Consider the following 20,200-nt stretch of genomic DNA (forward strand, 5'->3'; position numbering starts at 1 on the left):
TGACTCATGCATTTGAAACAACTGATTTATTCATCACTGAACTCCAGTCTGTATGTATTGGTTTATGCCTTGGGCTTGGCAGGTGCACCCTTCTTTCCAGGCCTCTTCTTGGGTTTCAGCATCTTGGCCTTGATCTATGGTGAGAACAAAGAGGGGCTCTAAGTTATCAACAAATAGACATACAGTTTTTACTTTCATCTTTAACTGATCAGGCTCTTACCGCAGGGTCATGCTTGAGGATGGCATGACGTCTTGCTGTCTTGGCGTAAGGATTCAGTTTGAGCATTATGTTCAAATTCTTCAGAGGATTCTTCTTCAGAATTCTGCGGTTGAGCTTCTTGCTGTAATGACAATACAATCCACCCTTGAATATGTGCGCTTCTGCTTAACAACTTCAATGAAACTTTCTGCATCACTCAGGACTTCCATATAATCAGGGTTCAGAAACACGGACCTGAAGTGGAAAATCATCATAGCTGGCAAATAAGACCTCGGGGAAAAACTACACTGAAAAATGCTTACTTGGGTGCACGAAGTGCTTTCTGGATCTCCTCACTCTTCAGAATCCTGGTCAGATCTGTATTGGTCATCTTGTGCATTGGCAGGCTGAAGGAAGAAGAGTCAAGAATTAAAGTCCCTCGTGCATGAAGGCAAAAAAATGATAAGTGATAAGTTTTATGTTGCTCAAACTCAGAACTTCGTTAAATATCACATAGTTCAAAAACACGGACCATGAAGTGGAAGCTCATCACTGTTGTACACCAGCATGATACACTGCACTTGTACTTTTAGAGTGCATGCTCTCAAAATACTCAAATACTCACTTGTAGTCAACCTTCAGGGAGGCAGCCTTGCGCCATGTGCCGTACAGGTCATCCAGCTTGCGGAAAGCACTCTCGGTCCAGATGCAGAACCGTCCAACGTGACCACCGGGAGCGAGCCTCAAAAGGTTCAGTTTGTTCACGTTCAGCAGAGTGATGCCTGCAAAATGCAGCACAATAATCAAACATCTGCATGTTGATGAACCAATTATCTTGAAGCTATAGTGAGTTTTTAAAGGGCAATTGACTTATTTAAGACTCAACTATACTATAAACACTACAATTACAACTCATCAGTATTCAGGCAAACTTGAAGTTACGCATGCATAAATAAAGAAAACAATTAGAGTTTAATTGAACGCAAAGTAAGCTAGTTTTAGTATCTTGATCATTTATTCCATTTCATCCAATAGAATCATCCATTTTAACTATACCTTAATTAAATGTAAGAATCATAATATCCATTTTCTAACACCGTAATAAATTCTAAATTTTAACCGGGACATTTACCGGGGATATTTCTGAAGGCTTTGGTTAAGCCAGCATCTTGGTTGTAGATAATGCACGGCCCTCTGCGCTGGATACGTCTGCGATTCCTCATCTTACCCTTACCGGCACGCATACGCTGAGAGGCATAGACCTGAGAAGAGCAAATAAAACTCCATTATTAATAATTAAATGCTCCCAGTGCCAACTCAAGAAAAAGAAGAATGATTTGACTTCGGGAAAACTACTGATGAAACTCAGTGTTCCTCAGTGTTTTGAGGTTACTGTACCTTCTTAATGTCATTCCAGGCTTTGAGCTTCTTCAGCAGCAGTACTGCCTCCTTGGTCTTCTTGTAGCCCTCAACTTTGTCTTCAACCACCAGTGGGACTTCAGGGATTTCCTCAATGCGGTGTCCTAAAAGGGAAGATTGTTAAGAATCAGTCAAAGACAATGACAGAGAAAACTGCTAGGACTATCAAAGTTACAGCATTAACTACACTTGCTCAGATTTAAAAAGACATCAATACTCTGTGACAGCTTAGAGACGGCAGGCAACCGTCACTGTTCACAGGCTCAGACGCAAATTACACCATCACAGCAAGTCAAATTTTAGGCTGAATCAAAAAGGGTTCATTTTTGGTCAAAATATATTTCCATGCTGGTTTCTACCAATTCATGTCCCATTCGAACATCTTTTGACTCTTACCTTTGGACATCACAAGTGCAGGAATGGCAGAGGCGGCCAGGGCAGAGCAGATAGCATAGCGCTTCTGGGGTACGTTGATCCTGCGGTGCCAGCGGCGCCAGGTTTTAGTGGGGGCAAACATACGACCACCACGACACATCTAGACCAAAGTCAAGGACCACTGACTTAAAAAACTTAAGTAAATAACTATTTTATACCTGCTCAGACTCAATGTTCATCAGCCATCTGTGCCAGCATATGACAGCAGGCATTCTGTCACTGGTCACAGAGTCAGACGCAAATTACACCATCACAGCAAGCCCACAGAATTAAGTTTGCCTCAGTATACATATTACAAAGTGGGAAAAACTCTTGTAATCATCAAGAGGATACGTTTCCAAAAGCACCCTGGCCAGAACGGTGAGTACCACCACCTCTCACACGAGGGATACGGGCCACAGCTCTTCCTGTACCCCAGGACTCTGCACTGGTCTGGTGGCCTAAAACACACATAACACATAATCTATATTGTGTACATAACACCTTAATGAAACGTTTACTATATGCCAAGTACATTTATGCACTCACCTGCCAGTTCGCTGACTGCATAAGGCTGGCGGTTGTTCTTGCGCATGTTGGTGTGCACAAAATTCACCACATCAGGGCGAATAGGGGCCTTGAACACTGCAGGCATGACAACATTTTTGCCTGAGGATTCTCCTTTCTCGGAATACACCGAGATGAGGGGTCGGGCACAAGCCTGAGAAAGAAATAAACAATCGTTAGATGTATTCTGTAAGAGAAAGTTCTGTAGGCGATTCAAGAGTCTGTAAACCTGCGTAGCATGTGTCTTTAAGACATCCAGGCATGTGACAGGAGAAAAACTACTCATAATTCAGATTTAAAAGGCAGATTAATCTTGACGTAATTGCAGTTTCAATAAAATATCCCTGCTTTAACCGACACAATCAAAGTAAGGTTTCATTTAGCCAACATGAAATCTGCCTCGGTTAGCCTCAGTTTAGCTCGTTTCTGCTAAGACGACTTGGCCAGGTTGTTTAAACGTAACATTAATTGTAAATGATAACGGCCGAATATAACGCATAGATAAATTCAAATGGCAGAAACAACCATCTAACTTTAGATGCCATCAAAATACACAAGATCAGCCTTCAGTGATCTACCCCTGAAAGGACAGCCACACGTGTAACTTGTAGCCGCTCACTCAAAATGGCTCCTCGTGTTAGCTTTGCTAGCTGGGAGCGTTTCAATTTGCTGCTATATTACATCGAAACCTATGATTTCCAAATTCACAAAACACGCGCTTGCTTGTTCAACACGAACCACAATATGAAGACTCGTGTATTATTTCACGTTAGCCTTGAAAAACATGGAAATTCTCACCATTTTCGGTAGTTATTTTCGGCTCGCCGGGAACCACGCTCCTCACGGTATGGCGGCCACAGTAAAAAAGGAAGTTGGCGATTCACCCTACATGGTTTATGCCTCCGCTTTAAATCACCACTTCCGGTATCAACATCATCGTGACAAGTCCTTTGTATAACTTCATAAAACGAGCACAGGAAAATGAAAAAGAATACACAGCATAAATAATATAGCATGTTTAATTTGTCAGTGCTTAGCATGTTTAGCCAAGCAATTTTAAAACCGTTCTTAAACATGGGACTATTTCTTTACTCCATGTTGGCGCAGGAAAGATTGAACCATTTCTTTCCTCGTTATTTTTAATCTAATATTTTTTTTATTTTATTATAAAATTTCTTGTATATTCGTATTTCTGATACATTTTCAATCTATTTTATATCTCATTATTTTATTTATTTTATGAGGGAAGTGTGTGTTCACCTATGACCCCATGTCGTCACCCTCTGCTTTTCGAGCGCGCGACTGTCAAAATATCAACAACGGATTTGTTAACTTTAAACTCGTTTAGCCACTTTCGTATGTTTTATGTACATCCTTCCTTCTGTAACAGGATACACAGACCATAATTTGGCGATGTGCTCGAAGATTATATCTAGGGCTAAAGAGTTTTTCACGATTCTTCGGTGAGTTTTGGATGCATAGCGATTCTAACAAAAAGTTAACCCTCAGAATGATGGGTGAAACAAAGTTAATTTCTGTCGTGTTGATTGCAGCTCTCTTCAGGATGCGGAAAGCAGTGATCCGTATATATATGAGGTAAATTCATGCATTCTTAAGTAAGCTGTCGTGAGTCAATGCATCCGTCGCTGTTACAGTAATGTTGATATCTTTTGGGCTTCAGGAGGAGGTCCAACTAGTGAAGATGAACGGAGACGGAATCCCTGCGGTGAATATGTATTGTGGGAACCAGACAGTCTTCGTCTGTGAAAAAGCTGTGAGTAATGTCAGTCCTTGGACTCATTTACCATATCGAAAATATGTAGACCCAATAATAAAATTTTACTTTGTAAGATTCTACTTTTTTACTTTACTCTTTTAGGAATATTTTTACCTAGTTGTGTTTATAGCGACACAACATACAGGAATAACTGTTGACTGGCTCTGACTTTTGTTGTAAAACAATTTACTTTGTTTGTCTCTAGCATCCAAACTACTAATACATCTCAAGGCCTTTTAGGCCTTTTGTAAAAGCTGTGGACCTGCTTTTAATTTGAAATCTCCAAAGGCCTGTACTGCAAAGAATGATTTGTGCTTATTCATATAACTTCAGGGCATGAGAAAGATGGTTCACGTCTTCACAGGGTGCATTACCATGGCAACTTATCCTGCAGACCTCATGGCGATTTCTATCAGAAAACAAGCGTGAGACTAATTGGACTCTTTTATAGGAATTTCTTTATTACTCTCCAGGGGGAACGTAAGCACCCCACACCTTCACCTCACATATCTCAAGATGCCCCTCGCTCCACACCTTGCCGCCTGTTGAACAATACTGTCTTCACTTGCAGTCTAAACTTATTACTTTCCATTTTCTTACATTAACCCATTTCTCTTCTTTCTAAAGAACAAAGCGTAGACTGGTTTTGTCTCGCCAGACTTTACAGGATTGTTCTGCCAAAAGATCTGTCCCTATCTACATCCTGTAACTTTCCCTGGAGCAGATTACGTTTGAGATTAAAGATCACCACATAGTGACCAGTGGTAAATGGACTGATCCTTATATCCACTTTTCTGCTCTGAGTGTTCATCGCACTTTGTACTACAAGTTTCATTCACCCAATCACGCACACATTCATAAAAGTGCCTTGACTAACATTCTTAGATTAGATTAGATTAGATTAGATGAAACTTTATTAATCCCTCATGTGGGTTCTTTCAGGAAATTCAGTTTCCAGTAGTACAGCACCAACAGAAGTTACATGTTACAGAGTTACAGAGATGAATGGGGGCACCTCGAGGTTCAATAGTTGGAGAAACCGGGAACTACCGACCTTCTAAATAGTTGACAACCTACTGTACCTCCTGAGCCACAGCTGCCCCGTGCTAATCAGTTCTCTGGGAAAAGGTGTCAGGATTCCTGCAAGTTCCCTTGGACCTTTGTGTGTGGATAGTAGAAGTTATTTACATTTTTTTTAATAGTGTCTAAAGTATTTGTCTTTTCCTGATGAGCATCAGACAGAAATATGTATTCATAGGTAAAACCTTACTTCTTGATTTTATTTATTTTGTTCCCTTGTTTGCTGCAACCAGTTTAAAAAGAAAATTATTGTTCAGTAAGGATTAATATACGATTTCAAAACTGGGCACCTCTTTGTATTTGTTACATTTGAATTCTGTTTTTTTTATGTATTCCTACTCTCAGATTGTAAAACACCACGTGGGCTGCAGCTAAAAAGAATCTCTTACACCCTTCGAAAAATTCATTTCATGAAATAACATTTGCAATCCACCACATTTAGAGAACAAAAGAACGAGGTTTCTTATACAAATGGCAGAAATGAATTTCCTTTGAAGGGTGGCTGGCCTCTTCCTTAAAGATGGAGTGAAGAGCTCAGTCAATTGAGAGGGGCTCAAAGTAGAGCGGCTGCTCCTCCATATCGAAATGAGCCAGTTGAGGTGGTTCAGGCATCTGACTGCGATACCTTCTCGATGGTTCCCAGCTGAAGTATTTTAGGCATGTCCTATTGAGAAGAGCCCCCAGGGCAGACCTAGAGATTATATCTCTCAGATGGCTTGGGAACAACTTGGTGTCACCCCTGGATGACTTGGAAGAGGTGGCCAGTGTAAGGGAACTCTTGGCTTCCCTGGTGAGACTTCTGCCCCGGTGACCAAATCCCAGATAAGCAGTAGAAAATGAATGGCTGTGTCCACCAGATTCTCCCTTGTCTTAATGATAGAGCACTGATACTGAGAAGTCTCTTAACGTACATAGTTCCTTTCTTCTTCTTTTTTACCGGCTTTCCTGGTTTTGTTTTCCTTTGTAAAATTTACTCACTCCGCTGACAGTAGACTTATCAATGTTTCTAATTGGTCAGATGCTGTCAATGCTGCCCTTAGATAATGGAAAGATAACTGGGCATGTAGAGCTTGCTTCACTGTTACAGGGTTCAGGACTGTGTTTTAGTCTAGATGGGCAGAGACTTTTGGAAAAAAGGATGCAGACACACATTCACTCCATGATCTCAAAAAGTCTTTCCGTCCAGAATAAAACCTGAGTTCCAGAGTTTTCAAGCTGAAACTGGGCCAGTAGTGTTTCCAAAATTCCCAATTTTAGGAATATTAAAACACTGAATGTATGCTTAGATGACTAACCAGTCTCCTCCTCTTCGCTCACCATTGAATTGTGCTCTGATTTCACTAAGGTTTCAAAAATAAGCGATCCAGGCGACGAACAAATGACCGAGGCTTCAAACCTTTCTGATGGTGATGCTGATGATGCTAACGACAGTGCCCACGTACTTCAAACTGAAATGGGACCGCAGCCACTTTCAGTCATGAAAGCAAGGTGATTAGTGCTAAGACATTTAAAATTGAATTGCAAAAGAAATATGCGCTGGTAAGATGTGCATATTTAATCAACCACATCTGACAAAGTTTTTTTATTCTTCTTTGTACAGACAGTTTCTCTCTTGGTATACATTATCTCAAAATGCCAGCATGTCAGCTGAGGACACGAACCTTCCTTTATACCCTCTGTGGGTGCGATGCGACATGTCTGATCCTGCTGGAACGACCTGGTTTGGGGCTGAAACAGTCTGCGTGGGCACTAAAGTTACTGGTGTCAAACTGTATTCCATCACTTCCAAAGGTATTGCTTAGAAACATCACTCCTCTTTGAATAACCCATTTTTAAACATTATCAGTGCATTTACTGATGATTTTTATGTATTTGTATCACTTGTTTTTATTTTCCTGATGTTAATGTTTTTAGGTTCAACTGCAGACAAACAATCCCTCACAACCTTAGAAGAACTGAAGCAAGAGCATAAGAAACGGCATCATCCATCCTCGGTATTTCAGTTTTCATCCTCTTTTGCAAGTCTGTCTGTGTGAACGAATGCCCGTGTTCTTACACTGATAAATACTTCTAGGTGGGGATTAAAGGCAGTGCCAGGTTCAGCCTGTTTGGTTCCACTGTTGTTGAAAACACCACCATTGAGTCTCAGAGCAGCGTGACTGTGGATTTCAAATGGAGCCATGTGGAGAGTATTCTTGAGACCCCACCCCTGTCCTCTACAGCAACATTAGTGAGCAGAAATAATGACCTCTTATAATAATCCCTTCTTTCCCTTAAAAAGCTTACTTTTTATATTTCTATTTAATTAATATGCTATTATGAATAGAAAAGGGAAACATGTATCTGGAAGTAGTACCAGCAGATGAAGCTGAACAGACAGACTGAATTTTTAATGTGTTTATCTTTTTTTATGCAGAATATCAAAATTGCCAGTGGAGACATGAGAAGTCCCATGTTTGAGATGTATAGGGAGCTGGAGTTTCTACTGGTTTGTCTTCCACTGTAATCTAAAATGACAGCAACTACCAGCATCCACATAAATAACTAAATATATCTGAATCCTGTTATTTCAGACTCTCGCTGATGGTTTGAGAACTGGTGAGACTGAATGGATGGAACCGCTGGAAAGCACATCGCCTGTAAATCTGACCAAGGCTTACCTAGAAGGCATGAAGCACTGCTGAATCAGTACATTGTAAATCTGATGTAATGCTACCTGCTACTTATGATTATTTTTTCATTTTTAATTCTTCTTTCAGAGCTACAGAACACTGCAAAAACACTGCAGGATCAGGCTGCAAGAACGCCCGAGGTAGGATGGAGCCATTATCACTAAAACATTAATTTCACAATATATCTGCTAGAGTCTTGGGGTTTTTTCCTCTCCATCTTTTTCAGAAGACCTCGAAGCTGAAATCTGAGACAGAAACTCCCATTTTCAACTCGTTCCTGGAAAGAGGAGATTTGGATTTTGTGGAGCAGCTTTGGGTTCGGATGAGAAAAAGTGAGTTAGGCCTTCCATTCAGGAAACTGGGATGGATTTTAGCATTTTACAAACAGACAGAAAAAAACTTTGTATTGCAGGTGTGACTTCATATCAGGACATTGGAGACTGCCTGAAGTTGGTCATTGACGCTCTAAGATATGGTGACATCAAACCCTGGGTAACAACATAAAACATTTCCGCTTTTGAAAACTTGGAGATAGATGAGTTTGGATGTTGCGGTTGTTATTTTATTAATTCATTGATTAATTTTTTTTTTGTTTTTTGTTTCACATCATCCAGATTCACAGAGACAGCAGCAGTTCCCTCAGCAAGCTCATTCTGCAGTCGTACCACCAGCAGATCGAACATGTGTCTCTTACAGGCTTCACGCCTGTCAACATGCTGCTGGAGATGGGTCTGGATAAGATAAGAAAAGACTATATTAACTACCTGATTGGTAACCTTTAATTATTCATTTGGAGCTCTTTCTTTGACTCTGTGTTTGTGTTACACTCTCTGGATGATAGGCCATTTGCAATTTGTGTTTGTTTCTTAGGTGAAGAGCTGACGACTTTAAACCACTTGGTAAGCTTTACACTGTTTCTCAGTTCTTTTCAAGTGTCTGTCAGCATAGTACTGACTCTGAGTAATTTCCTCCACAGTGTTTTTACCTCAGCACGGAGGTTGATCTGCAGGAACAAGTGATCCGACTCAGGAAACTGCACCATCTGCTGGAAATAATTGTGACCTGCAGCACATTCCTTGGTTTGCCCTACGATCGTCTCTTTCTTCTCACACAGTAAATCTTTTGACTTTTTTTCCGCCCCAGTGATATGTGACTGTGCAGAAGTATTTCTTCTTTTAAACTGGTATTTAAATAAACAATTCCCTCTCCTGTTTTTCCCCCTTTCCTGTCACATAGATTGTGTTTGCAGCACTACAGAACGTCACCTTATGATGAAGAGCACGAGTTCAAACTCCAAATCAAACCTGCCCTGATCAGTCATTTCTACCAAAAGTAAGGAATGCAAGCCTTTTTTACTGCCTGCTTTATTGTGAAACTGGGATATTTGACCTTATTGTTTGTGAATATGACATTTTTATAGTGGACATAATCATATTGATAATGAAAATATGCAACAATTATTTATTGTAGATTTCAGTTCTTTAATCCGTCTTTGTTGTTGGGGTTTTTAATCATCTAATAGTATATAATGCTAGCAGACTGCAAAGTGCAATCAATCTTTTGGCAACTCAGTGATGACACTAAACATGCTTCGGTTATATTATCGATCTAAATCTCTCACCTCAAGCTGAGGTGCAAACATGACAGATTTAAAGGAGCTGTCACAAATGCCAAGAGAGCCAATTATTCCTTTGTGCCAAAAGACAACGGTTCAACTGAAGATTTCCAAGACACTTCAAATTGAATGAGACACTGTTGGGATGTTAGTTCAAAAGTCAATGTATTATTGCAAACCTTTACATGCAGGAAGGACCTGACGAAGGCGGGGGGAAAACACTTAACAAGCAAAAATGTCAGGCCTGTAAACCTCACCACAGTCCAATCTCGACTGAACGGCACATAAAAGTCGACCTGAATGTGACGCCCTGCAGAATTCTGGCAGTCTATTATGTGGAGTGTTGAAAACAGAGATCTCAACGGCTTGCGAGAAACCACATAAAACATTTATTGAAAGTCAAAGGATATATTGGTAGATGTTAGGCTTTTTTTCTTTCTTTTTTTTTTACACAGAATTGAGTTTTTCTGTGTTCATCTTTGTGCTCTACAGGGAGCACCCAATACTGTGGGGGGTTGAGGTGTCCAGTGGTCATGGTCCTCGTGAGGTCAGGACCTCCTTACATCTTAGTGACAGACCACTGGTTGATCATGTCATCTTTGAAACAGGTGATTTTTATTTACTGAATATATAAGTGACTACCCCAGTAAAGTATCGATAACAATATTCTTCTTTAACTATTCTTTTGTTTTTAGACTATCCAAATGAAACCGTGAATGGGGACAGTGAGGATCCTGCTTTCTTCTCCACTATGGCGTACTGCAGCCTTGTCAACTTTGCATGAATTTATAAAACATGCTACTAACCCCTCAACAGCAAATTTCAGTCCTTTGTGTGTGTGTGTATATGTTTTTTGTGTGTATATGTTTTTTCCAGTCACATCTTTATTTTCACATTTTGCTGCTCAAGGAAAGACAGGAAATATTCTGCCAAACAACTTAGCTGTATCCAAATGAAAGTAGATCAGTAGATCACCTGGCGTCTTTGCAATACCAGTATCCTATAGTAGCAGTTTAATTAGAAACTCTGACTCCTTTTTCCTTCTACGCAAAACCAGTCATTTTAGAGCAAAACGCTTTACACACATCAAATCGATAAAAATCACCAGTTCTTTCAGTTCAGCTCAAATGATGTATTTATATTCACACGTTATCCAATAAAGAAGTGATGCACTTACATTTTAAATGTGTGCATATGTGTGTGTGTGCCAATGCTTGTGATGTATAAACACGAAAGCCTTCCTAGTTACGCCTCCGCAGCAGGAACATGAGGAAGATGGCACTGAGCAAAATGGAGAGTGTGCACACAGTGGGAACAACGATCTCGGTCACCATCTCCATGTGGCTGGTCAAAGGGTCTGCAAAGCACATACACACACACACACACACTCATTAAAAACTTATGGGCATTGTTATATCGTCCAAACACTGCCAGTGAAGCGAAAGCTCAAGCACAGCACTCAAAGGGTTAATACTTGTCCTGGAATCACAATTTTGGTCTAATTCATAGAGAGCATAGGGATTCCTTACCATGTATAAGTCTTAGAATATTGGCAGCAGTACTCCGCTGTTCCTCTAATAAAAGAAGAGAAAGTACTCAGAGTTGATTAATGGCACTTTAACCCTTTGAGAACTGCATGCAGCTACAGGGGAATATTTCAGAAAGCAGTGTTTTTACCAGATGACTATTAAAAGCAGTATTCTGAAAATGACTTAATATTACAAGCCATCAGCAAGCAGGTGAGGCTTATGTTTGAAATTTTGATTTCAGCTCAGATATATCACTGACTTTATTGGTGCTATTACATTACCCAGTTACATTTTTAATCTCTGCTTTGTGAAATACCTCGTGGGCTGAGGTGCACCGCTTCGCTTTATGCCTGTTTGCGAGTTTTTGTTAAAAAAAGCTAATTGAATTCTTTTAAAAGGAGCAAAAGCTTGTGTTTAATGGCAGGCGTTAAACGCAGGAGCTTGTTAGTCAGAATTGTAAACGCACAATTGCAAAGCGACAAAAGAGAAAAAAGAAATCAGATTGTTAGAAATAGGAAGCATGTACCCTCAAGTTCTAAACTTCATCATGCACTGGCCAAACCTTTGGCATTTCTGCATGTTCCTGGGATTTTCTTCTAGCTGGAGGGGCAAACAAAGAAGATATCTCAGATCGCCTGTAACAGATTCTACTAATCAATTTTTAAATTTCAACTATTCTTCTTAACACTATTTGTCCGTGCATGTTCTGAGATGGCTGAAGAAAAGAAACAGATTTATTATTTTCATTGTTATAGTGTTCAAATTTTTAGGACATTTTTTTGTTTGTTTGTTTGCTGTTTTTTCCATATTTTGGCAAGAATCTTTATTTGTTTACCCCTGCTAGTTGTTCAACCCTATATAGTGAGGAACATGGTCAATGATGTTACAGACGAACTGACCTGCAGCTAGAAGCTGATTGCTGGAAGAGCACGTCTCAACTGCCTTTCGCCTCCAGTTTTCAACCTGTGGAGGTTCACAAGACAGTCAAATATAATCAGAGACTTGTTGCATTTTGGGGCACAGTACAGAATAAACCATGTAATGAAAACCCCCTCAGACTGGCAGGGCTTTGTAGTCCTTTCTGCTCACCTCTCTTTGATTGGGAAATCCATTGGAGCTGATAATGCGTTTGTAAAACTGAACAGAAGCTTTGGGATAGCGAGGCTTGTTTTTGTTCCTGAAGTCCACATAGTACAAGCCAAATCTCTCAGAGAAACCTTCATCCCACTCAAATTTGTCCAGCAGCGACCATGCAGTGTAGCCCTTCACATTGACTCCGTCTTTGATAGCTGGGTGACAAAGAGATCAAAAAGCTTGATAACTACAAAAAAGTAATTTCAATTTAAGACAGTGGGCACATTTTTGCATTTTTTTGTTCAATACATGTGAGCTCATTCACCTTTAAGCATCTCATTGATGTAGTCTTTATAGTACACTATCCTCCATTCATCACAAAGCTCTGTGCATAACATCTTCTCAGAGACTCCATTTGCAGTCACATAAATCATTGGGTTCCCATACTGAGTCTAGATGAGGATGAAATCAATATGAGTTGTTTTTTTGTTTTTTTTTTTAAGTAAAGAGTATGTAGCACAAATATCAATGAGTAACCTTGACAAAATTGAGCAGACGTCTAAAACCCCAGGGCACGGCATAGAGCCACTCTGAACCAGGGTCAGGCCATCTTGGGTCAACCAGCTCAGCCAGGTCACGGTCACTAAAGTAGTTGCTGCTGCTACGGCCCGATGGGTTGTTTTTTTGGGTGATGTAGCGGGTGGTGAAATGACCAATGCCAAGGAAGTCACAGGTCCCCTTTATGTAGCTCTTCTCTTGAGGGGAAAATGTGGGCAGTCGAGACGTCCCGAGGCCCTGCTGGACACTCTTTCTCCCTGCACATTGCCACAAATAGCAATTATTTAATTCCTGTTATATAAATAACACTAATTTAGGAGCATTTACAGTTTAACATACCTATGAAGTCTTTCATCACTTGAGGGTAGTCGCCATGAAAGATCGGTGTGGCAAACCATCCCAGGTGGAACTGGACATATCTCTCAGCTGCTTCAATGTCTTTCTGGTTGCTGATATCCACCGGTTCTCCCCATTCCCCCGACAGAGAGATGCCAACCAGACCTATGGATTTAAACAGGAGCTCTCAGCACTTAGAAAATGTAATCTTTTTAGTGGTAAACGCTGACTTTCATTTTCTTTACCTTTTTGCTTCCCCCTCCACTGTGTGTCATACGTGTGCCAAACTTTAGCATGTGCCTATGAAAAAAGTATTTTTTCACATTTCACTTTAAAGTCTTTATTAATTACTGTGTAGTTTTTATACTGTAATTGAATAAAAGTGACGTCTTATACCTTAATGATATGATGTGCAGCTCTGTATGCTCCCGTTCCCCTCAGCCTCAGTCCAGGAGCGTGTTCCCCCGTCTCATAACCTTCAACAGCTACAGACTGGTACATGTGCATAAATGTGCATAAATACAATACTTTTAATGCTGACGTGAGTTAAACTTGTGCATGTATTTGTTGTATAAATATTTCTTGTAAATGTACCCATGGATTGTTGAAAGTGATCCAGTACTTGACTCGGTCGCCAAATCTCTCAAAGCACAGGTTAGCAAATTCATTGAAATAATTGACCATGCTTATATTTTGCCATCCACCATATTTCTCTTGCAAGACCTATAAAAAAAATTTAAAAAAAGAAACATATTGTTTAAATATGTTATTAAGAACAAAGTTGAGGGTTCTCTATATTTTGCTTACAAACCTGTGGAAGATCCCAGTGATACAAAGTAACAATCGGAGTGATTTTGTTCTCCAGTAGGTGGTTGATCAGGTGATCGTAGTACTGTATTCCCTTTTCATTTACATGGTCAGCTGGAAAGAGTGTTTTAGCATGGATTACTTTGAAATAAAACCACATTCTGCCAGTTTATTTCATCAAAAGGCTTAACATCAGTTACCCACATTTTATGCCAGTGGGAAGGAGTCGAGGCCATGAGATAGAGAAACGATAGTGGTTAAGCCTCAGCTCCTTCATCAGAGAAATATCATCCTGCACAAAAGGCATACACTGGATTACTTGGTGTCCTAACTACAAACCTTCCCCTCCTTACACCTCAGACACACCACACCTGATCACCCTACCTTGACTTTGTAGTAGCCCTCACAGGAGAAATCCCCAGTGTCATTTTGTTGGATCTTGCCTTTCTTATGACTGAACACGTCCCAGATGCTCAGTCCTTTTCCATCTTTGTCCCAGGCTCCTTCTGTTTGATAGGCTGAACCTCCGGCACCCCACGAAAATCCTGAAAAACAAAATGTTAGCAGATCTGGGTTACACGATCACAGTTTAGGAGGACTAATGGCACTAAATACAAAATGAATAAAATGTAACCCCACTGAACAAAACGAACTGTGTGTACCAGCTGGAAAAGTGCCATAATAGAAGGAGCCGTGGTGGTTCTTTGTCCAGTCGAAGTCCTCAGCCGCAGACACACACAACACCAACATAAGCACATGGCACACACCGACTGCACAGTGGGGCAGCATGGTACTTTTGAGCCTGCAGCACAGTTCGTGTCTCACTCTGCTTCAGTCGCTCACTACCACCTAAATACAGATGAGAAGCATTCAGCACCAACGCTTAATGACAAAAAGAAGCGTGGTCTGGAGTAAACATGTCATATTCAAGCCAAAATGCACACATGCTTGCAAACCTTTCTAATAAAACCTGTGTAAAATTGGTATAATAACAATAAACTATCACCAAGTTGTCTGGAAGCATCCAATGTGCTGGACTGTGGGGGGTCCCACGTCCATAATGCAAAGCCAAATGGAGCTTTTCAGACTCAATGGTCTGTGAGCTCATCTTGCTGAGGCAGACAGATCCCATTCAAACTACGGTTTCACCTCTGTAAGCAAAGCTAATGTTGGAGAGGTTGATATATTTACAGTGCACAATCACACAACAATGGATGAACTTTTCCTCACAAACAGGCAAATGTAAGAGGACCTTACAATTGCTGCTATTTCTTTTGTTTGCAAATTTAACTCAAAAGTAAACCCAGTTATCTTTGCAAATAATTTCCAGGTGTCCAAGAGCATCATAGCAAAACAGAAGATACTGCACTGTAAGCACGAAAAATTGAAAACAGAAATATGGCAAAGCATAAATACAGCCTAAAAATGTAATGTGCCTGCATACTAATTCTACACACTTCTGCCTATGTTCACATCTCTGCTGCCCCCCCCCCTTTTTGTTTAAAAAAAATATTATCCTTGCAGTATTTTTCCCCATTTGTTACCTGTTAACCTTACGAACAAGGCATTTGCAGGTCTGCGCAGTGACTTTGGGGTGAATGGCAGCTCTCTCCTGGACTAGCAGACCCTGTAGACAGCTGTTATTTGTGCAATCTCTATTATACATTCCCTGTTGTAGCACCACCCTTCTCCAGAGCTGTCCCTGCTGTCAGGATGAAAGCTGGCCTTATTGTGAGGCTCGCTGTATTGTTTTAACTGTTTAGAAAATGCTGAATGGTTTTCTCGTGGAAAGTGTTTGCACTGCACTACCCATTTGCCCGGGTCAGGTTAGGACACGAAGTGAACACAGATATTATCTTGAAGTGTACAGTGTAAAAAACAGGCTGGTGAAAATGTATGCAAAACATTTATTTTGTGCTTACATAATACAGACATACTATCTCCTTATATGGCCCAGCCATACATTTTCATCAACAGACACATCTCAACATCAGACCTTCTAATTCTCAAAGTGGGTTGATGCTTTCATTCTCCGAAAATACACAATATGTTTAGAAAGCCAAGAGTTTCTCATAACACTGCCTCAAAGCATTTCAGCAGCAGATTTCCCACAAAGTTTGACATATGACTAACATGGTGTGAAATCCTGGTGACGTGCCTTAAATCCAGCAAAGGAGGAGATATTGCTAGCACCGGACATTGTTACACTGCTACTTACTCCACCCAAATAAATAAAACATCTTCAGTGATAATACAAAACAGGTGAACAAATAACAGGCATCTGTTCATGTTCTTCTTCAGTGGTGTAAATACTAACACTGATGGATCTCAGTAATCTTCTTCCTCCTCATCCTCCTCAGGCAAAAATCCGAGTTCGTTGTCATCCTCATCCCCCTCCTCATCTTCCTCCTCCTCCTCATCCTCCTCCTCCTCTTCTTCTTCTTCCATATCATAATCTGCCGCAGCATTCAAGAGGAGTTTGGTTCGATTAATCTCACTTTCATCATCCAGATTAACCTCAACCTGAAACATTCAACAACAAAAAAGAAAAGAATTGATGTTGAAAGGTGAAAACTTTACAACCAGTTGTCATAACCAGACACAGACATCATACAACACTTTTGTGCAAAAGTGTGGGGGTGGGGGAAAAAATAAGCAAAGAAGTGATTGGGTCAGTGTGAGTGTCTGGCTGATGGTGCAATCTCTTGAGACAATATCATCAATTGCTCACTTTAACCATGAAATCAATCATAATCACGTGCAGAAGCAACAAGTTTATGTTTCAGGGAATCCCACTCTGCAGCCTCTGAATTACTGAATTAAAACAAAAAGGACAAATATCCCAAGACACATATAGTACCTCTCTAAATATAAACTACTGATAAAAAAAATTAGATGCACTCTGACTAAATGACTGTGCTCCCCTTAAGCAAATTACTGCTAGAGAAACACAGTTATTTGATCTTGTATATGAATGCAAATGACCGATTGTAATAGTCTCCAGTGTTGTGTCCTTTCCTGGTGCAGAGATCTACCTCAGGTTCGGGCGATAAGCGTTGAGAGGTTCCTTCTTCTGTTTGAGCATTAATAATAGACTTCAGGGCCCCCTCTTCAAACTGAAATGCAGAAGAAGCACACAGGACATAAACTACAGGTATGTACACATATTCCAGCATGCTTGTATTTTGCAGCCTGCACTGACCTTTAACCTGTTCAGTTGGTCCTGTAGCATGACTTTGATTTTGAGAAGAGTCTCCTCTTCCTTCTTTAACTCCTGCAGACGGCTAAGCATATTTGCTGCTGCAGTCAGACCATTCCTCAATACTGAGAGAGAAACCAGACAGCACAAGGATGCTTCACAAAGCTTTTTTTATTTAATTATTCGCTCTCCGGTACCTTGAGTTTACTGTACTAATTCTATTGCGGATCTCCAACACGTTTGGCATTTTCTGTCTCATCTTTTAACATTTAATACCACTATATTCAATATACTTAACAACTCAGCAGGTAGTATTAGCTGGTCAAAATATCAATCTTATAGTAGACTACAACAATGCATTAATCGCAGCCAGTTATTAACAGATCGGTATTTAATGTCCGCAACAACACACTGTTTCTGGAAATTTTGTAACATGATTTTGTTATTTCTAGCTAGCCGCTACAAAGACCACTTTGGAGGCAAAGCGTGTATCCCACATAATAAACAGTTTATGTCCCCAGGTGAGTAACAAAAACAATTTTAAGACAATTACCTCCGTTTATAAATTCAGCCTACAACTCCATACCAACGCCAAAATTATTGAAACACAGGATAAAGTGCCTCCTGAAGCTTCTTATTTAGGATAGGAAAAGCAGCAGAGATGTTGTGCTACAGCTACGGCTACCGCTACTAGCCAAACTTTGGTTCCTGTGCTGTCATGTCCGGGTTTAATGTGCCTTCACGTCCTGTCGGACAAAACAGTTGTTAAATAAGACTGTCACGGCTTTACTAGATGCAGCAATACCCATCTATAATTTCACGCTTTTCTTGTTTTTGCTAATTAACTAGATTCAGTTTGATGTTGTTATTTTTGATACTCTATTTGTATTTCTTCCCCCTTAAAAGCCAGTAATACAATTTCACATAGGCATTGAAAGGCAGCATTAGCGAAGTGTTGCACATGGTGACATCTTGCGGTAAAGTGGCAGCAACTGCAGCCTTGTCCTTTTTGCTTCCAGAAACCCCAGTGACCAATCTGCTTAGAAGCAAATGAAGGTTTAAGACGGTAAGAAAACCTAGCTGTTTTTGTAACAGCGACTGTATAAACTCCTGTTAACAAACCGCAGCAGTGGTTACAGCACCTGGTTATCAGCTGACTTAGTTAATTAAACAGTATCAATGAAATTCTTTGGTACACCAGTTGAAGTGGTCGGTGTCAACTTTACAGCGCCAGGAAGCCTAATATGTAACAAATGTAGCCCACGGTGTTAGTTCCCCTTATAAAACACAAAGGTCATGCTAGTGGGAGACAAACAAGCCTTTAAGGGGAAGAAGTGAGGCCTATTGCTGCTTGCTGTAAATTTGTCTGTAATGTCACCTTAAGTAAGGTGAGTGACGTTTTAATAACAAAGAGTTTGCTAACATGCTGTAAGAAATTTTGCATGAAGCCAGAAGCTGGGCACTTAAAATCCCTGCTATGCCACAGGGTACATAGGATCACCATGTATGCTGAGGTTGACAGAGATGGAGCACTGCCACTATATGGCAGTTTATCTAAAACTGCCATATAAGAAAATATTCAGCGATGCAGCACATTATCTGCAAACAAACAAACAAACAAACAAACAAACAAACAAACAAACAAAACAAACTCCAGTACACTGAAAGGGAACAAGAAAAGTAGATGATGAATTCAGTGAAAACACAATAAATTGCAGATGGAGCTCACTGATGTGAACAAGATCTGAAACGGCTCTTAATCAGTCTTCAGAAATGTTTGAAGAGCCCATTAAGGTCTTTATAGGATTTCTTTCTAATTCCATCCAGATGTGTGTGTTGATAATCACAGCACAGGCACCAATATGGAGCTCAGCCAAAAGCAGAAGACATACAGTACCTCTCTGTTCACACACGTGAAAACAGGAAAATTAAGAATTTCCTAATTATCCTTCATATATTAAAACTTTGCTAGTTTTTGCCATTAGTTCAACAGTTTTTTCTTCTTAGCAACATAGAGATCAGGAATCAGGGTTGTAGCTGGATAACATCACCATGGTAAGAAAGGATGGGTGAACTCACTGTGTAGTCACACACAATATATATAATATACACGGAGTGACACATTAAAGGAAAAACCTGAACCGTCGACTCCTACGGTGAGAGGGTCATTTGGCTCTGGAAGCTTCTCTCTAGCAATATATACCCAATTGCCCCTTTATTAGGTACACCTTGCAAGTACCAGAATGGACTTCCTTTTGCCTGAAGAACCAGCTTAAATCTTTGTGGCTTAGATATAACAAGGTGCTGGAAACATTTCAGTACATTGTTACACCTTGTTGTTTTCATGTTAATATGCACCAAAATGCTGCAGCGTTATCGTATGCACATCCATGATGTGCTCTATTGGACTGAGATAGTGAGTTTGGAGACCATTTGAATACAGTGAACTTCCTGTGATGTTGGTCATAAAGCGATAGATGTGGTCAGCAACAACAAATAATCCCCACACTTGCTTGCCACACGTGCTTTTATGTTCTTTGCGTCAAATTCTGATTATGGTTCAACATGTTGTTCATATGGAGATGCTCTTTTCCATAACTTAGATGAGTTAGTCTTGCCTTCCTATTAGCTACAAGCAGTCTTCCCCATTCTGATGCTTGATTTGTAGTTAAGCAGGTTGTTTTGACCATGTCTACAAGCCTAAAGTTGCAGCCATTTGCTGAATCGATATTTATATTAACAAGCAGTTGAACAGGCGTGTCTAACAAAGTGACTGACGAGTACAGATCTGTACTGTGCTTTTCTAAAAACATAAACAAGATCTGTGGAATTATTTTACCATTGCAACTAAAATGCAATGATGGCATCCTGCAGCTTCATTGCATTCAATATTTCCAAAAGTAAAATAAAACACTAATATCTCATCTCTTTTTCTTTTTTTTTAAAGAAATGTA

The 20,200-nt window shown here is 40.1% G+C and overlaps 4 protein-coding genes and 4 non-coding genes across 9 annotated transcripts; 1 reads left to right on the forward strand and 7 right to left on the reverse strand.

The window, feature by feature from the left end:
• Positions 1-11: 11 nt before the first annotated feature.
• On the reverse strand, positions 12-3,516 carry rpl4 (ribosomal protein L4). Its single transcript, XM_040025837.1, has 10 exons — positions 3,398-3,516; positions 2,582-2,753; positions 2,387-2,493; positions 2,015-2,153; positions 1,598-1,722; positions 1,332-1,461; positions 825-981; positions 523-606; positions 221-341; positions 12-134 (listed from the first exon to the last, which is right to left on the reverse strand). Exons 1-10 carry the CDS (start codon positions 3,398-3,400, stop codon positions 63-65), a joined length of 1,110 nt encoding a protein of 369 aa, XP_039881771.1. The 5' UTR covers positions 3,401-3,516; the 3' UTR covers positions 12-62.
• On the reverse strand, positions 413-479 carry LOC120730547. Its single transcript, XR_005695125.1, has one exon. It is a non-coding gene; the product is annotated as a small nucleolar RNA SNORD18 (small nucleolar RNA).
• LOC120730546 lies at positions 687-757 on the reverse strand. Its single transcript, XR_005695124.1, has one exon. It is a non-coding gene; the product is annotated as a small nucleolar RNA SNORD18 (small nucleolar RNA).
• Positions 1,809-1,908, reverse strand: LOC120730549. Its single transcript, XR_005695127.1, has one exon. It is a non-coding gene; the product is annotated as a small nucleolar RNA SNORD16 (small nucleolar RNA).
• On the reverse strand, positions 2,213-2,311 carry LOC120730548. The gene has a single exon (XR_005695126.1). It is a non-coding gene; the product is annotated as a small nucleolar RNA SNORD16 (small nucleolar RNA).
• Positions 3,517-3,854: 338 nt separating the features above from the next.
• On the forward strand, positions 3,855-10,897 carry zwilch (zwilch kinetochore protein). Of its 2 annotated transcripts, none has more exons than XM_040025839.1 (18): positions 3,855-4,062; positions 4,153-4,195; positions 4,281-4,373; positions 6,802-6,944; positions 7,057-7,247; positions 7,371-7,450; positions 7,531-7,686; positions 7,873-7,944; positions 8,030-8,123; positions 8,216-8,268; positions 8,355-8,460; positions 8,541-8,620; positions 8,743-8,899; positions 8,999-9,027; positions 9,105-9,241; positions 9,365-9,460; positions 10,236-10,351; positions 10,439-10,897. In XM_040025839.1, exons 1-18 carry the CDS (start codon positions 3,965-3,967, stop codon positions 10,525-10,527), a joined length of 1,833 nt encoding a protein of 610 aa, XP_039881773.1. In that variant the 5' UTR covers positions 3,855-3,964; the 3' UTR covers positions 10,528-10,897. The 2 variants fall into 2 exon arrangements, with proteins under 2 accessions (XP_039881773.1, XP_039881774.1); XM_040025840.1 differs by having other exon boundaries at positions 3,856-4,062; positions 8,358-8,460.
• Positions 10,898-10,955: 58 nt separating this feature from the next.
• lctlb (lactase-like b) lies at positions 10,956-15,813 on the reverse strand. Its single transcript, XM_040025841.1, has 13 exons — positions 14,710-15,813; positions 14,432-14,592; positions 14,252-14,339; positions 14,052-14,161; positions 13,835-13,963; positions 13,637-13,732; positions 13,486-13,540; positions 13,244-13,405; positions 12,884-13,161; positions 12,672-12,798; positions 12,362-12,561; positions 12,172-12,235; positions 10,956-11,100 (listed from the first exon to the last, which is right to left on the reverse strand). Exons 1-13 carry the CDS (start codon positions 14,834-14,836, stop codon positions 10,985-10,987), a joined length of 1,713 nt encoding a protein of 570 aa, XP_039881775.1. The 5' UTR covers positions 14,837-15,813; the 3' UTR covers positions 10,956-10,984.
• A 127-nt stretch (positions 15,814-15,940) lies between these two features.
• Positions 15,941-17,958, reverse strand: snapc5 (small nuclear RNA activating complex, polypeptide 5). The gene is made up of 4 exons (XM_040025843.1): positions 17,800-17,958; positions 17,250-17,371; positions 17,083-17,163; positions 15,941-16,570 (listed from the first exon to the last, which is right to left on the reverse strand). Exons 2-4 carry the CDS (start codon positions 17,337-17,339, stop codon positions 16,376-16,378), a joined length of 366 nt encoding a protein of 121 aa, XP_039881777.1. The 5' UTR covers positions 17,340-17,371; positions 17,800-17,958; the 3' UTR covers positions 15,941-16,375.
• Positions 17,959-20,200: the final 2,242 nt, after the last annotated feature.

This window comes from Simochromis diagramma, unplaced genomic scaffold (assembly GCF_900408965.1).
Source record: "Simochromis diagramma unplaced genomic scaffold, fSimDia1.1 OVJJ01000293.1, whole genome shotgun sequence".
Classification (NCBI taxonomy): Eukaryota; Metazoa; Chordata; class Actinopteri; order Cichliformes; family Cichlidae; genus Simochromis; species Simochromis diagramma.

What these genes read in the sequence shown, in the direction of transcription:
- lctlb (XM_040025841.1), bottom strand. Translation starts at nt 14,836, where the DNA reads ATGCTGCCCCACTGTGCAGTCGGTGTGTGCCATGTGCTTATGTTGGTG. An exon ending in AGGGCTACTACAAAGTCAAG is followed by an intron (nt 14,340 to 14,431) that starts GTAGGGTGATCA and finishes CCTTTTGTGCAG; the next exon opens with GATGATATTTCTCTGATGAA. An exon ending in CTGCACATCATATCATTAAG is followed by an intron (nt 13,541 to 13,636) that starts GTATAAGACGTC and finishes CTTTTTTCATAG; the next exon opens with GCACATGCTAAAGTTTGGCA.
- snapc5 (XM_040025843.1), bottom strand. Translation starts at nt 17,339, where the DNA reads ATGCTTAGCCGTCTGCAGGAGTTAAAGAAGGAAGAGGAGACTCTTCTC. An exon ending in ACCAACTGAACAGGTTAAAG is followed by an intron (nt 17,164 to 17,249) that starts GTCAGTGCAGGC and finishes TCTGCATTTCAG; the next exon opens with TTTGAAGAGGGGGCCCTGAA. An exon ending in GCTTATCGCCCGAACCTGAG is followed by an intron (nt 16,571 to 17,082) that starts GTAGATCTCTGC and finishes TGAATGTTTCAG; the next exon opens with GTTGAGGTTAATCTGGATGA.
- rpl4 (XM_040025837.1), bottom strand. An exon ending in TGCACTTGTGATGTCCAAAG is followed by an intron (nt 1,723 to 2,014) that starts GTAAGAGTCAAA and finishes CTTCCCTTTTAG; the next exon opens with GACACCGCATTGAGGAAATC. An exon ending in TCCTCAAGCATGACCCTGCG is followed by an intron (nt 135 to 220) that starts GTAAGAGCCTGA and finishes TTCTCACCATAG; the next exon opens with ATCAAGGCCAAGATGCTGAA.
- zwilch (XM_040025839.1), top strand. Translation starts at nt 3,965, where the DNA reads ATGTACATCCTTCCTTCTGTAACAGGATACACAGACCATAATTTGGCG. An exon ending in CTATATTAACTACCTGATTG is followed by an intron (nt 8,900 to 8,998) that starts GTAACCTTTAAT and finishes TTTGTTTCTTAG; the next exon opens with GTGAAGAGCTGACGACTTTA. An exon ending in TGACGACTTTAAACCACTTG is followed by an intron (nt 9,028 to 9,104) that starts GTAAGCTTTACA and finishes TTTCCTCCACAG; the next exon opens with TGTTTTTACCTCAGCACGGA.